We start from the raw sequence: 13,749 nt of genomic DNA on the forward strand, positions 1-13,749 counted from the left end.
CGCTGCAAACGACTTGGTTCCCAAATACAACGTTCTTACTTGGCAACCCACTTCCCACAGGTGCTTTCAATTTTCTTGGTCTTTGCAAGGTCCTGTAAGTCCTTATCTCAGATGATGGTGTTAGTGCTTTTTTTTTTTTTATCAGTGGAGTTAGCAAATTAACTTTCTTCCCAAAGTGCCACCTAATACACACATAGGGCTCCAGCATCAAGCTTTTAGAAGCCCAATGCTGAAGGGATGGAGACTTCATTTTAGGTCAAATAAACACCTTAAAAACAATAGTTGTGCTCAGATACCACAAGGATTTGTCAGTACTGCGTCTATTAATTATGTTCTGTCTGCATGGAAAGTGGACTATTCAAATAATGGTGTGGCGACTTAGCCTGTGTGCGAGCTCTCAAGGAGTTTACTGTGGTGACAATGTAGGGAACAGCACTGAAAATAGCCGATGAGGCTGGCAAAGAAGACCAGAGTGCCTGGCACATACTGTTTGAAAGAAACCATCCTTCGAGAAGGAAAAACACAGAGAAGATGATCAAACAAGGGAGCAACATGCCTGAGTCTGTTTTCTAGAAAAATAATTTTGTCAGTAATATGGAAGATATTCTAAGACCAATTTGGATCCCATCTGTAAAAATCTAGGACAAGAAAGGCTGAGAACTTGGGCCGATGTGGCCACAATGAGAGCAGAGCAGAGACAGCCAGCACAGCCCTCCTTCTGCCTGTGGTGGGGGAGGGCAGGGCGAAGGCTTGCACCGCGGGATGAGTGATGGTTGTTGCGGCTGGAGAATAGAAGAAGGCAAGTTTGGGAGGAAAGATGATTTAAATTTTGGAAGCATTTGTAAGGTCTGGAAGATCTCCAGGACACGGTAGTTTTTCATAATATATAAGTAAGTTCTTCAACAAGACAATCGGTTTCCTTAGGAACCTTCGGAGCAGGTACTTGACAAATTACAAACCCTTACCTCACTCCCGCAACGTTCATCGTTCTTTGTCATTTGGCCATGAAGAAGTTGTTGAAAGGAAGCTAATCTTTTGGCAACCTCACCCTTTGACTGTTTGTACTGAGAGGAGAGTTTCTTGGTAAGGGTAAAGCCATATGTTACTGAAGATAGAACAGGAACTTCTAAGTTTGACAGACCTGGGATAAAATCCTTTCTACGAGACTGGCAAGCTGTGTAACACTGGCCAAATCACTTGACCTCTCTGTGTTCCAGATTGCCAGGAGGAAAACGGGGATCAAAATCCCTCTCGGGGCTGTTGTGAAGATTAAGTAAGATAACGCAGATAAAGCGGGGTCACATCGTTAGGTGTTATGTGACCAACAGGTGGTAGCTATCCACATTATTATGAAACGGGATAGGCTGCCAGTTCTAGAAATAGCCAAGCAAATATAAATAACATTGAGAAGTTCCTGGCAATCCATCTAAATACTGCGGTAATTTACTGTGCTTTCTATGTGCCGAGTTAAGCCTGTCTAACGTTACCGTGATTTTTCTCACTTTATGGATGAGGAAGCTGAGACCCAGGAAGTCAGTAGTTAAGGACTTTCCAAGTTCATGCTACTTTGAGAACAGTTGGCAACAGCAAACTGTAGGGTTGCTCCATGATGCAAGGAAGCAGGTCGAACTGAAGAACCGACACCCACTTACGGGTAAGAGTGTGCATCTGTTTGTATTCCTTTTAATGATTGTAACACTAGCATGCATTCTTCATGGGATACCCAGGAAATAAAGTATAAAGCATGCCAGGCGGGGTAGCACATGCCTGAACTGGATGCAATTCCAGTACTCACGAGGCTGAGGCAGGAGGATGGCTGCAAGTTCGAGGCCAATCTGTGATACAGAATTGATATTGTTTCAAACAGAACCAAACCAAAAAAGAAGTATACATACTAATATAAAAGTTACTCATCAAGCTTACTTCTTTAAAATTTCTTTATGTGTACATGTGGGAGACCCTTCCACATGTGTAAACAAGCAAGCACAAACAAGCATGACGGTGCTCTACCTATTCTTTTTATGATTAGTAATCTTTGGTCATTTGAAGTTATATTCCCAAGTCTTATATTTTGAAAGTGGATTTGCAAGGACCACAGGGACTCTTATCACCCACTTTCTAAATGCTTTTGTTCTATTTTCACTAGTTCGGTGCAGCAAATGCTGAGTAAGTTATTCATGGCTGAGGGCTCTTCTAAGGAATTTCACTCTCAGGGCTGGTGATCCAGTGAGTGAAGGACCGGCCACACAAATGGAAGACTCAAGCTGTGATCCCCTACTTTGCCTAGTAGGCACACACCTGTAACCCCAGTGTTGAGAGGGAAAACAGAGGTGGATCCCCAAGGACTTTGGCCAGCCAATCAACCCAAAATGGTGAGGTCCAGGTTGAAAAAAGAAATCTTTCCTCAAAGACTAAGGGTGGAGAGTGCCTGAACTCAAATCTCCACACTCAGACGCATGGCTGAGGGTGTGTGCACCGGTGCACACCCACGCCTACAGCATGCACATACGCACACAATAAATTTTTTTTAATTAATTTAAATTTTCCACTCTCTAAAATTAAGTATGGCCCTTTGTAAAATGGACTTTTTCATCCACTTGTAGTAATGTTTTCAACAAAAATTGTGCTGCATGTGTAATTCCAGCTATTTGAGAGACTGGTGTAGAAGGATCATGAATCAGGAGTTGAAGGCTAGCCTGGGAAACTTAGTGAGATCCCAGAGTGTCGCAAGGGAGAAGAGAAGAGAGATGGGGGAGGAAGAGGGAAGCCAGGAACTGAGCCATGATTGTGTGAGTTAAAATTACAGGGCGTTTCCCCAGAGTTTAGCAATCGACACAGAGTATTTGCCTGCCAAGAAAGTAGCTTGCATTTGTTTGTTCTTTGGCTTTTGAGACTGGATCGTGCTACATGGCTCAGGCTAGCCTGGAACTTGCTGTATACCCAAGGCTGACCTTGAACAAATGACCCTCCGTCCTCAGCCTCCAGCTACAATTTTAATACATAATATGTAATTCAAGGAAGTCTGAAAAAAAATGCAACCTGACTATCATGAGGAAAGGTTTTTCTTAATGGTCATTTGGGTGATTCAGAAGGATACCTACAAAGAAGAGCTGGAGGGTGAAGGCCTGCTAGTGTGTCTCCCACCAGCCCCAGGACACAGGTGCCCGTCTGAGCCTGCACGGGCATCCTCACCTTTCTTAACCGCTGAGAGGTCTGGTTCTACAGGCAATAGCATACGTGGCAGAAACCTGCTAGCTGTTCCCTTCGCTAGGTAAGAGCTAGACCGTATATACTAGTCTCCTTCACTGCTGAGTAGCATCATACTGTTGAAAACAAGATGTGAAACGTAGACAGAAGTGGTCAATGCTTTAGTAGCCCTGGTCCCCCTGGCATCTTTCTGTGCATCCTGGTTGGAAAAGACCCATGAAGGATTCCAGCATCCAGGTTGCACTGGGACTACACAATGGAAGAAAACAGAATTTCCCAGCTGTTATTTGCTTGACAATCACCTGAAGATGTGGAGAGTCAGAAACACTTCCTCTCGCTTTTGTGCAAACAAGGAATTTTCATCGCAACAAGGCAGAGGTGACAATTTCGAAACACAATAATTGGGCTCTCCTGGACAATTCACTGTGTCAGTATCACAGTGTGATGACATCTTTAAAGTGATGGCTTTATCCTGTGATTCCCTAACTTACTTAGTACATTCTCGCTGGAAAGAGATATCTGATTAGCCTACATGGGTACAATGGCTCACTAGTATCCCAGCATACCTGATTAATACATACGACAGTCAGCATTCTTGCTTAATCTCCTGTGTTTGGTTGAGGTGAATAAATCTTTCAAGACTTGACCAGGGCTCAGCTGACAAACTCGAGTTCTGAACCAGCACATGGGATTCCATGTTCTTACATTACACAAGACTCGGTGTGAAAATGGGAAGATAGTCCTTCCCTCTTTGACACATATAAAGATACATTATTGGCACTTGTTTGGTAATGAGAAACATACCCATTTGAAACATTTTAGTAAGATCTATTTCTAGGATACTTGGCTTTGCTCATGTCAATCCTTACAGTCCAGACATGAAAGTCGTAAAAATCACCATCCCCAAATCTATACATGCCTAGGTCTTAGACCCTCCTCTAGATCCTGCATCTAGAATAACAACTTAGGCCCCTCCAAAACCTCACTCCTGGAATAATATCTTAGACTCTCTCCTACTTCTTAGACTATCTCCTATAGTAATGTCTTAGATCGTACCCTATAGTGATGTCTTAGGCCATCCCCTATAGTAACGTCTTAGGCTGTCTCCTATAGTAACATCTTAGGTCACCTCCCATAGTAATGTCTTAGATTGTAGTCTGTAGTAATGTCTTAGGTCTTCCCCTATAGTAATGTCTTAGGCTGTCTCTTAGACTCCACACCTAAGATAATATTTTAGCCCCTTTCCTAGACCCCAGTCCTGGAGTAATGCCTACAGAAATAGTGTTTAAGCAAGACTGATGACTCCTTTGTCCTGTGACAAATGTCATCCAATTATTAGAATGCAACAAATCAAAGCATAAAGGATGGTATCCTGATAGATGTAGAACACAGCTAACATTGAGGGAGAACAGGCAGGGCAAGCAGCCCTCCGCTAAGCAAGTGCTTGCCAAAGTCTTACCATGTGCCAACAACCTAGCAGCTGCATCTTCCAGGAGCTTTTAATATAGTTGAAAAGGAAAAGAGAGCAAATGGAGTTTGAATAACTATGATTTCTGTTCAAATACCAACCACTAACACTAAGAATAAAAGGACCAATGATGCCTGCCAGCATCAGCTATATAAGAAAAAAGTACTTAGGATGATTATCTTCTAATAAAACGCCAGTGACCACAAATACCAGCAGTAAAGGAAATAGATGTTGATAAAAATAAATTCAATTTAACGGGGTTAAGACAATTTAAATGAGGGTGATTTTTGTTTTGTCTAGGTTAGAATAGACAGAAAACATTTTTTTTTTTTTGCGTGATGTACTTCTCTTGTTAGATACCGCATATCTTACCACCCCACTGATTAAAAAATCATGTACAATACTTGGGTAAATAAAACACCCCGGAAGTCCTGTTATTGCTCGGGGCATTTATAACGGATGAGTCATCAGAGTGGTCAAGAGCAGGGATGTGAGACAGGTAACACGAGCTGGTTGCCCATCCAGTCCACTCAGAACACATTTGTCATCTGTGCCCTGGGCTGAAGACGTTCTCAAACAGGAAACAGGAACTCGTGGCACAGCCTAAAAATGGAGCAGGCCCTTTGAAGTAAGAAGAGATGTCTAGTGTTTTTTCTGACCAAGAGACTAGTCGTGATTCTGAAGTTTCAGATAAAGGGAGGTCCGTTATCACAGCTCCTTAGACACCCGAGCCCTTCATTCGTTTATTCATTTATCCATTTATACATGCAATAAACAATCACGCAGTGTCTGCTGAAGCAACAGCGCAGCAGCAACAAACAGAAAGTCATTCATCTCCTCTAAAGAACATTCTATAAGGAGGAGAGACGGAGACACACCAATAGTGAAACAAACGCCATGTGAGACTTGTCTGAGAGCTGGGAGGGGGCAGGCAAGTTCCCTCTCCTCTCGCTGTCTGAGGCACAGACCCCCTCTGGACTTCATCAGTCCGTACCCTCAAACTCTAGTGAGATGTAACTAATGAGACGTGACTGAGTTTTGACCTAGGTATTTTGTCCACAACAACCTTTCCTCCACCAGCCCTTGTCCTGTGAGTGCCCTTTAGCACCTGCGTCATGGTAACAGTTATAACAGACCTCTCTGTTGACCTGCCCTAGGTAGGAGTCTACAAGATAGGAACGGTTGAACTTCACTTTCCTGGTCTTCATTCTGCACCCCAAACTATTTTTTTAAAAAAATATTTATTTGAGCTAGCAACATAGCTAACTTGATTACTACAGTGCTTGCTGAACAAGCACGGAATCTTAGATTCCATCCCCAGCATGGTATAAAGAAGGTGTATAAGATCATGCTTGTAAACCCAGCACTCAGGCGCAGCGGGAGAGTCAGGCGTTTAAGGTCACCCTTGACTATATAACAAGTAGGAGGCCAGCCTGACTCACATGAGACTCTGTCTCAAAAACAAAACAAAACAAAAAGTTGCCTGAAAGAATGAACTAATGAATTAAAGACTGAGTATCCAAAAATTCTTTCTAATAAATACATAACAAATATTAGAAAAAAAGGTTTATTCTGAACTCTTGACACTTGTTTTCTGAAGAGCTTTCACTATCTGGAACATTCTCTTAGATGAAATCCTCGTTCCAAGAAAACATTGGAAAAATTATGTTAGGATGGATGAATTATTCATGTTTTTAAATTTGTAAACAGCGAATCAAGCTGCTGCCGAGACAGTCTTCCTACCCTCAGTTAAACACAGCTACCAACGGGGAACATATGTGGTGATGATTCAGTTGAAGGCATTGAAACCCTAACCATCTTATTGTGCCTTTGTGAGTGCTGCGGGACATTTTTCCTGTCTTTTATTTCTCTTTCTGTCCTCTTCATTTTCCATTGGCAAACCTGCCTGTAAGTAGGGAAACGGTCAGCAGACAGACCGCAAGGCATTCAGCTAAGAACTCAAGCACAGCGTAAATATGTGGACTACTGAGACAAAAAGGCATTGATCTGGAATTTCTGGAACAATTCAGAGCCGTTGGCCACAATGTCATTGCAATCATTAGCATAAACAATGAAGGAGAAATTTTCCTACAATCATATTTCCTGTCAGGAGCAGCCCAGAGATGAGTCTTACCTTCATAATAGCCAGGACGGAAGAGTTGTCAATAGAACTAAAAATGTAGGAGAGTTTATGATAAATGTAAAAAAGGAAAAAAGGAACAGCAAGTGACATAACATATGAATATAGGATGATATACATCCAGTATGGAAGGGAATGAATCACTGATCCTTGCCACAACATGGATGAACCCTGGAAAACCTGCCTTAATTGAAACGAGACAGTAGAAAAACACTATTACCATTTCTTAAAACAGATCTCCAGAACAAGCTAAGTCCTCATTGGCACAAGTCCAGCAATTGCTTAAGGCCTGGGCATGTGGGGGATGGAGGGGAAGTCACTAAGGGTCTCTCTCTTTTTTTAAAAATTTTTTTAACTTTTATTTTTATTGATATTTAATGAGCTCTACATTTTTCTCTGCTTCCCTCTCTGCCTCTTCCCTACCCCTTCAACCCTCCCCCAAGGTCCCCGTGCTCCCAATTTACTCAGAAGATCTTGTCTTTTTCTACTTCCCATGTAGATTAGATCCATGTATGTCTCTCTTAGGGTCCTCATTTTTGTCTAAGATCTCTGGGATTGTGGTTTGTAGGCTGGCTTTTTTTTTTTTTTGCTTTATGTTTAAAAACCACCTATGAGTGAGTACATGTGATAATTGTCTTTCTGTGTCTGGGTTACCTCACTCAAAATAATGTTTTCTAACTCCATCTACTTTCTTGCAAAATTCAAGATGTTATTTTTTTCTGCTGTGTAGTACTCCATTGTGTAAATGTACCACATTTTCCTTATCCATTCTTCAGTTGAGGGGCATTTAGGTTGTTTTCAGGTTCTGGCTATGACAAACAAAGCTGCTATGAACATAGTTGAGCACATGTCCTTGTGGCACAATTGAGCATTTTTTTGGATATATACCCAAAAGTGGTATTACTGGGTCTCGAGGAAGGTTGTTTCCTAATTTTCTGAGAAATCGCCATACTGACATCCAAAGGGGTTGTACCAGCTTGCATTCCCTAAGAGTCTCTTTCTGAGGTGATGATATCACATAGCTATAACCTTAACAAAAAGATTGGATAATACACTTTATTTTTTAAAAAAATTGAGACAGGGCTTCATGTAGTTCAAACTGTCCCAGACTGCAGGCTGACCTTGAACTCTCCAGGTAGCTGATGATACCCCTGAGCTTATGATCCTCTTGCGTCTAGGTCCTGAATGCTGGGATTCAAGCTGCTCACCACCATGTCTGGTTATATGTGCTGCCGCCAACTGAATTCAGGGCTTCGTGAATACCGGGTAAGCATTCTACCAATTGAGCTCTAAACCCAGCTCAGGTGACCCACCTTAGACCGATGAATTTGGAGAAAAGTAACCAGGTGCAGATAAAGGAATGTCCGTTGCTTTTAGCTCCAAGAACCCCAAGGGAAAAGCTACGGAATATGCTGTTCTAAGACCGCATTTTCATGGGACAGCATGAAGAAATCCAGTCTGTCTTAGATGAGAAATGTTTTGCAACTCAAAACAACTACAATGATCACATCATAAAAACCAAGATTGTCCATGGTTTAGTTCCTGTGATACAAGGTGTATTAATGTGTTCTTTACTCTCAAGTGACTTGAAATTCAGCTAACAGGGCAAAGTGCACAAATAAGTATCTCCTAAAAGAGGGAAAATAAACAAGATTCTCCTGGGATCGATGCTAAAACCTCCCTCACTTATTGGTTTCTTTTTTTTTTCCAGCAATTTTGAAGTTTGTGATAAGACCTTATTTCTAAAGAACCCTATATTTTTTTCAAATATGGATAAGAAAAACCAATGGAGAGAGAACAAGAAACATATTGCAAGCTGAAAGAGGACATTTGAAAAGCAGGCCATTTCTATGACATTTTAAAAAATCCAATGTCTTCTTTGATTTAAGAGCAGAAGAAGGAAGAGAGCGGAGGAAAGGAAGAAAGATCAGAGGGATGAATTGGAGGAAGCTAGGAAAGGCAGGAATCTTACCATTTGGTTTACCAATGACTGGCAGGTCAGGAAGATTCCTGTAGCTTTGGTTATGTATTCCTGTTTGCCATGATAAATTACTCAGAAAATCATGAAGAAGGCTAAGTTCCCATTGTAGACAAAGTTTTAGATTTATTGATGTTATTTAAGAGATGATTTTTAGCTCAAATTTATAAGTTTTGGCTTAATTGCTGCTTCATTGTATTTGTATTCATTTACTGAGATGCATCAATTCAAAGAAGAAATGAATGTGTTAAATAATATAATAATATTTACCTGCTTCTGAACTGTTGAAAACTGTGACATTTGACTTGTCATTTTCAGTCCATTTAATTGGAATATTCCATCTGTAACTAAAATTTTTAAGAAAGGAACATTTAACTTAACCATGAAAGGCTTAACTGTCAAAATCAACAGACAACATTTTTCCTTAAACGTGACTGGCCAGTGTGTAGTATCCAACAGATAGAGTTTATAAAATGAACTTCAGGGAGGAAGCTAGGTCATGGCACTCACAGTTCTCGGTCTCTATATACCCACAAAATGCAGAAATTTGCATAAAAATTAGATAAGGGTGAAGAAAAATGTTCGGTAAAAAATGTTTTGAAACAAATATCTTGCATTACTTGCACAAATGTAGCATTTTATGTGACAATGTAGAACCTCTGCATTCAAGCCTGCATAGGTTCTGGCATGATGTGCTTTCTGCCAAATTATATTGGAATTCTACTCTCCTACCCACTTAGTGTCGCAGGATGTGCCCTAGAAATCACGTAAAAATCCCAACCATACAGGACAGGCTCTAAAAAAGCTGCAGAGAAACCCTGTCTCGAAAAACCAAAAAAAGAAAGAAAAAAAAATCCCAACCATGAGAATCAAAGCTGAAAAGGAAAACACCAGGTGAGCTTGTTTCTGGGGTGCCCAAGTGTTCTGCTTGTCTCTTTGATGGAATTGGAGGGTTCATTCTACAGCCTCCTGCATGCCAAGGAAGCCGCTTAACAATGAGCTACTTTTTAACTTCATTTGGTGCCAAGGCCCCTCTAAACTGCTCAGGGTGCCTTTGAATTCTGCAGCCCAGGAAGGTCTTGAATGTGCCATTCTCTCGTCTCCAGGAGAATGTCAGGCCACATGTTTCAGAAGACTAGTGTATAAATGGTTTTCTAGGTCCTACAGTGAATGTCACGGGTGCTTCAGGCTTGTCCAATGCCACCTCCTCGCAGTTTTTTCCCCCCTCCCTATTCAAGTACACTTTCCTGCCTGGCTAACTGAGAACCACCCTGAGGCTGCTGGAGCCTGAAGGTCCAAAGTCCAAATGTATTCCTCTGGATGTGGCCCTTTGTCATGGTACGATGGTAGCAGCAACCCATTTTATCTAATCTGTCAAGTACATCTGTGTGGGCTACAGAGCCTCCCTGAAGCTGGCAGCCAGTTCCTCTCTACGGATGCTGCTTCTTACAGCACCCCTGCTGGACACCCCCTCTTTCCAGTTCCCCACTTTCGCTGGCATGGCCATCTCCAGGTCTGTTTTTAGTGAGCCCTACAACTCTTCAGAAGAGGGACAAAGAAGTATTGTAAAGAGCACCATTCTATGTTCTTGGCATGCTGTTAGTGCAGCGCCAACCGGAAGACAGTAGACCACACTTTCTTCTACTCCATTCTGCACAGTGTTGGCCTGGCCCAACACGGACAGTTGGGGGCTTCATGATCTGTGAGCACAGTCTTTACATACAGTAGTATCCTTTCTGGAACTATGCCGTACAAAAGGCTGGCAGAAGTTGTGCTCCTTACTATACACAGGTACAAAGCATACTCTCCTGGGGTGTCTAAGAGTGTCTTAAGTCAACGTGATAGAAGGCAGAGCACTACTGTCTTCCGATTTTAGCATCATGGTATCACACCTGATCTCGGGTGAGTAAAGGAAAAGATTTAGGAGCATAAAGTGACGAAAGTGGAAATCATGTCAAGGAAGTGATAAAGGGTGTGACCTGTTATCTAAATGCAGGGGTACCAGGAACTGTTCCTGAAGGTATAATTAGAGCCCTGGCCTTTTTACAGGCTCCATCAGTGTCAAAAATAGGCACTGCCACTGACTTAGTCATCCAAGATGGCATACCCACTCCCATTCTTCTGCCTCTCAGTGTGGAATGGGCACCCAGGGCCCCAATAGGAAGAAATTCCACAGACAGAGATGAGAAATAGTCCATTTGAAGAGATGGTGACAGCCACAGTGTGACCCACCTAGGGCTCATTTGAATGATAACACTTTCTGTTCACTAAGCTTCTCCTCATCTTGAATTAAACAGAGAGAAACACTCTCAGAAGACATGGCTCAGCTTCCAACGCAACTGTGAGTGCACTGCCTACCAAATAAGAGTAACTCTGAACAGGTGGAAGCGGGCCTTAGTGTAGGAGAAGAACCAGCTGTATAGTTTTTGATTTTGGATGAAGGTACTTTTCAGACTTGTTTATTAGTGCATGTTAATTGTACAAGATAATAGTCTGCCTGAAAGTATTTATTGTAATCTAATTTTGCTATTTTTTTTTCAAATACAGAATTTCTCTGTGTAGTCCTGGCTGTCCTGGAGCTCACTGTGTAGACCAGGCTGGCCTCAAACTCACAGAGATCCGCCTGCCTCTGCCTCCAGAATGCTGGGATGAAAGGCGTGCGCCACCACCGCCCGGCATAATCTACCGTTTTAATATAATGAAACAAGGAAAGCTTGCTTCTGCTTTAAGGCCTCTTGCCTTCTTGTTCAGTTACTGTTGACTTTTTAACAAATGTGCTCAGTTGGGAGGATCCTATTTTCTGTTTCTTTTCCTGTGACTATATCATTTTATCTTATAAACATGAGACAAATAAATCAATTATATGATAAATGATCTCTAAAATTCATGCCTCTAGGAATTAAAATAAAATGTGTGACAGTATCTGGTTAAAACCTCAAAAAATATTAACATAAATGCTTAGTTTACTTGATTATAATTTTTTTGGGGGGTGGGGGAATCTGCATAGAGAGGACTTGATAGCCAAGTAGTTTTTCTAAAACAAAACAAAACAAAACACAAAACTACAATTCTGCCAGCTCAAACAAAGCCAGGGATGACTGGCTTTGCTTTAATAAATCAGTGGCTACACATGACTGGAGGAAACAATTACTGGGAATCTTGCCTAGTGCGAGCCTGTTTTGCAAGACAGAAATATGCTGCTGTTTTACACATTTTAATATTCACACATAGGCAAAATTATATCCGGTCAATGTAGTTTGCAGAAACAAAACAGCAACTACAAGTGAAACAGCTTAAAACTGTTCATGGAACCAAGCACAAAACAAATTAAGGTGACTTTTATAATTGAATTATCACCTGAAGACAAGTCAATCTATGCTTTAATCCAGGTGTAATTAAATAAAGAGTAAAAAGCAGCTAGCTTTCTCCATCATAGCCCTCTCTAAAGTAAAAAGAGAAGAGCATAGGCCCCAGGGACTCACACAAGCATAGGACTGGGGTAGCGAACGAACTTCCTCAATGCTTGGTGTTGCTTTCAAACTTTGAGACCTTCATGCATATTATACTCACCGCCTCTGCACCCATTTTCTCCCCTTAAATACTAACCCCCGGGGAAACCAAGTGTTCTGTGACACCTGTACACTTCCCACGCCCCTCCAAATCAGCGCACAAATATGACAGGAGAGAACGGTTGTTGTGAAACTCCCCAAACGGGTACTTGGTCCACATTTGAGAAATACTTTGGAAATAAAAGGGTCTAGCAGTATTAAAGTTGACCAATCAGCTTTACCGAAACAAAAGAAACCAATATATGGCTGTTACAACCCTTCAAAACGTCTTCTTCATATCCTGTTATTCTCCTCCCTCATATTGTAAGAATTACTCCCAAATAATTGACTTGTGATCATTCACATGTGACATACAATGGCACAAAAATAAAAAGTTACATACAATATCATCAAAGTTATCACTAAAGAGACACAAGGGCCTTTCCAATAAGAATCAAGCCGCGGAGACTGCAAGGTGCCTGGGAAGTGAGTAGGTGCGAAAGTCTCTCCACTCAAACTGAATATTAAAAACATTAAGGAAGGTCATAACAAATTGGGTATGAGTAGGACTGGAGCTATGCCCAGGAATTGGTGATGTAGTATCACACTCCAGGTAACCCAAAGTGCATGCTGGGAAGGTCGAGGTGGACTAGAATGATATCCTTGGGACAGTTATTGCAGTCAGAGTCCCGGGGCTGGTCCCAGGCCTTGGCGTCCTGATATTCTAGCTGTCTTCCTTTCAGTGAGGGGGTTGTAGGCTGGTTCCTCGGAAATGTGTGCAAAATAACTCCGTAACTGTGCACATGTCTGCAGACTGAGACAGAGCTTTGGCGACTAAGACTCAACTGTGGTAAGTTTGGGGATCACACGCTTTAACTGACTTCATGTTCTTTTAAAACATTTTCTAAAAATCAAGCAAATTAAAGAGAATAACATATTGGCTTACAATTTTAGTTGAAATTCTTAAAACATCTGACCTCAGTAACTATGTTTAATATTGCGGGGGTGAGGATCTTGTTTGGTAAAACTGTGAGCTTTATTTTTAAGGGGATGAAATGTCTTTCGATATACTCTGTATGTGGGTTTAATGTTTCCTGCATGTATTTACTTACTTATTTATTTAAAGGGATGAAATGTCTTTTGATATACTCTGTATGTAGGTTTAATGTTTCCTGCATGTATTTACTTATTTGTTTAGTTGGGAGGCGAGCACACATGTGCAGGTCAGAAGACAACTTGCTGGAGTTGACAACTCTCTCCTTTCGCTCTTTGACTTCCCAAAGAGAGTGAACTTGGGTTGTCAGGTTTGGCTTCAAATCCCCTCCCCAATTAGGTCCTCTCACTGGCCCTGTATTTGTGCTTTAATTAGATTCATAAAAATACATGAGAAATAAAAATGTAGATGATA

The 13,749-nt window shown here is 41.5% G+C and overlaps 1 protein-coding gene across 1 annotated transcript in view; it reads right to left on the minus strand.

The window, feature by feature from the left end:
* Positions 1 to 13,749, minus strand: part of LOC119801037 (glutamyl aminopeptidase) — a 71,171-nt gene that overhangs the window by 18,410 nt on the left and 39,012 nt on the right. The window contains exon 11 of the mRNA XM_038311471.1: positions 9,064 to 9,140. Coding sequence (XP_038167399.1) covers positions 9,064 to 9,140 — 77 coding nt within the window. The remainder of the gene's footprint in view (positions 1 to 9,063; positions 9,141 to 13,749) is intronic.

This window comes from Arvicola amphibius, chromosome 14 (assembly GCF_903992535.2).
Source record: "Arvicola amphibius chromosome 14, mArvAmp1.2, whole genome shotgun sequence".
NCBI classification, from domain to species: Eukaryota; Metazoa; Chordata; class Mammalia; order Rodentia; family Cricetidae; genus Arvicola; species Arvicola amphibius.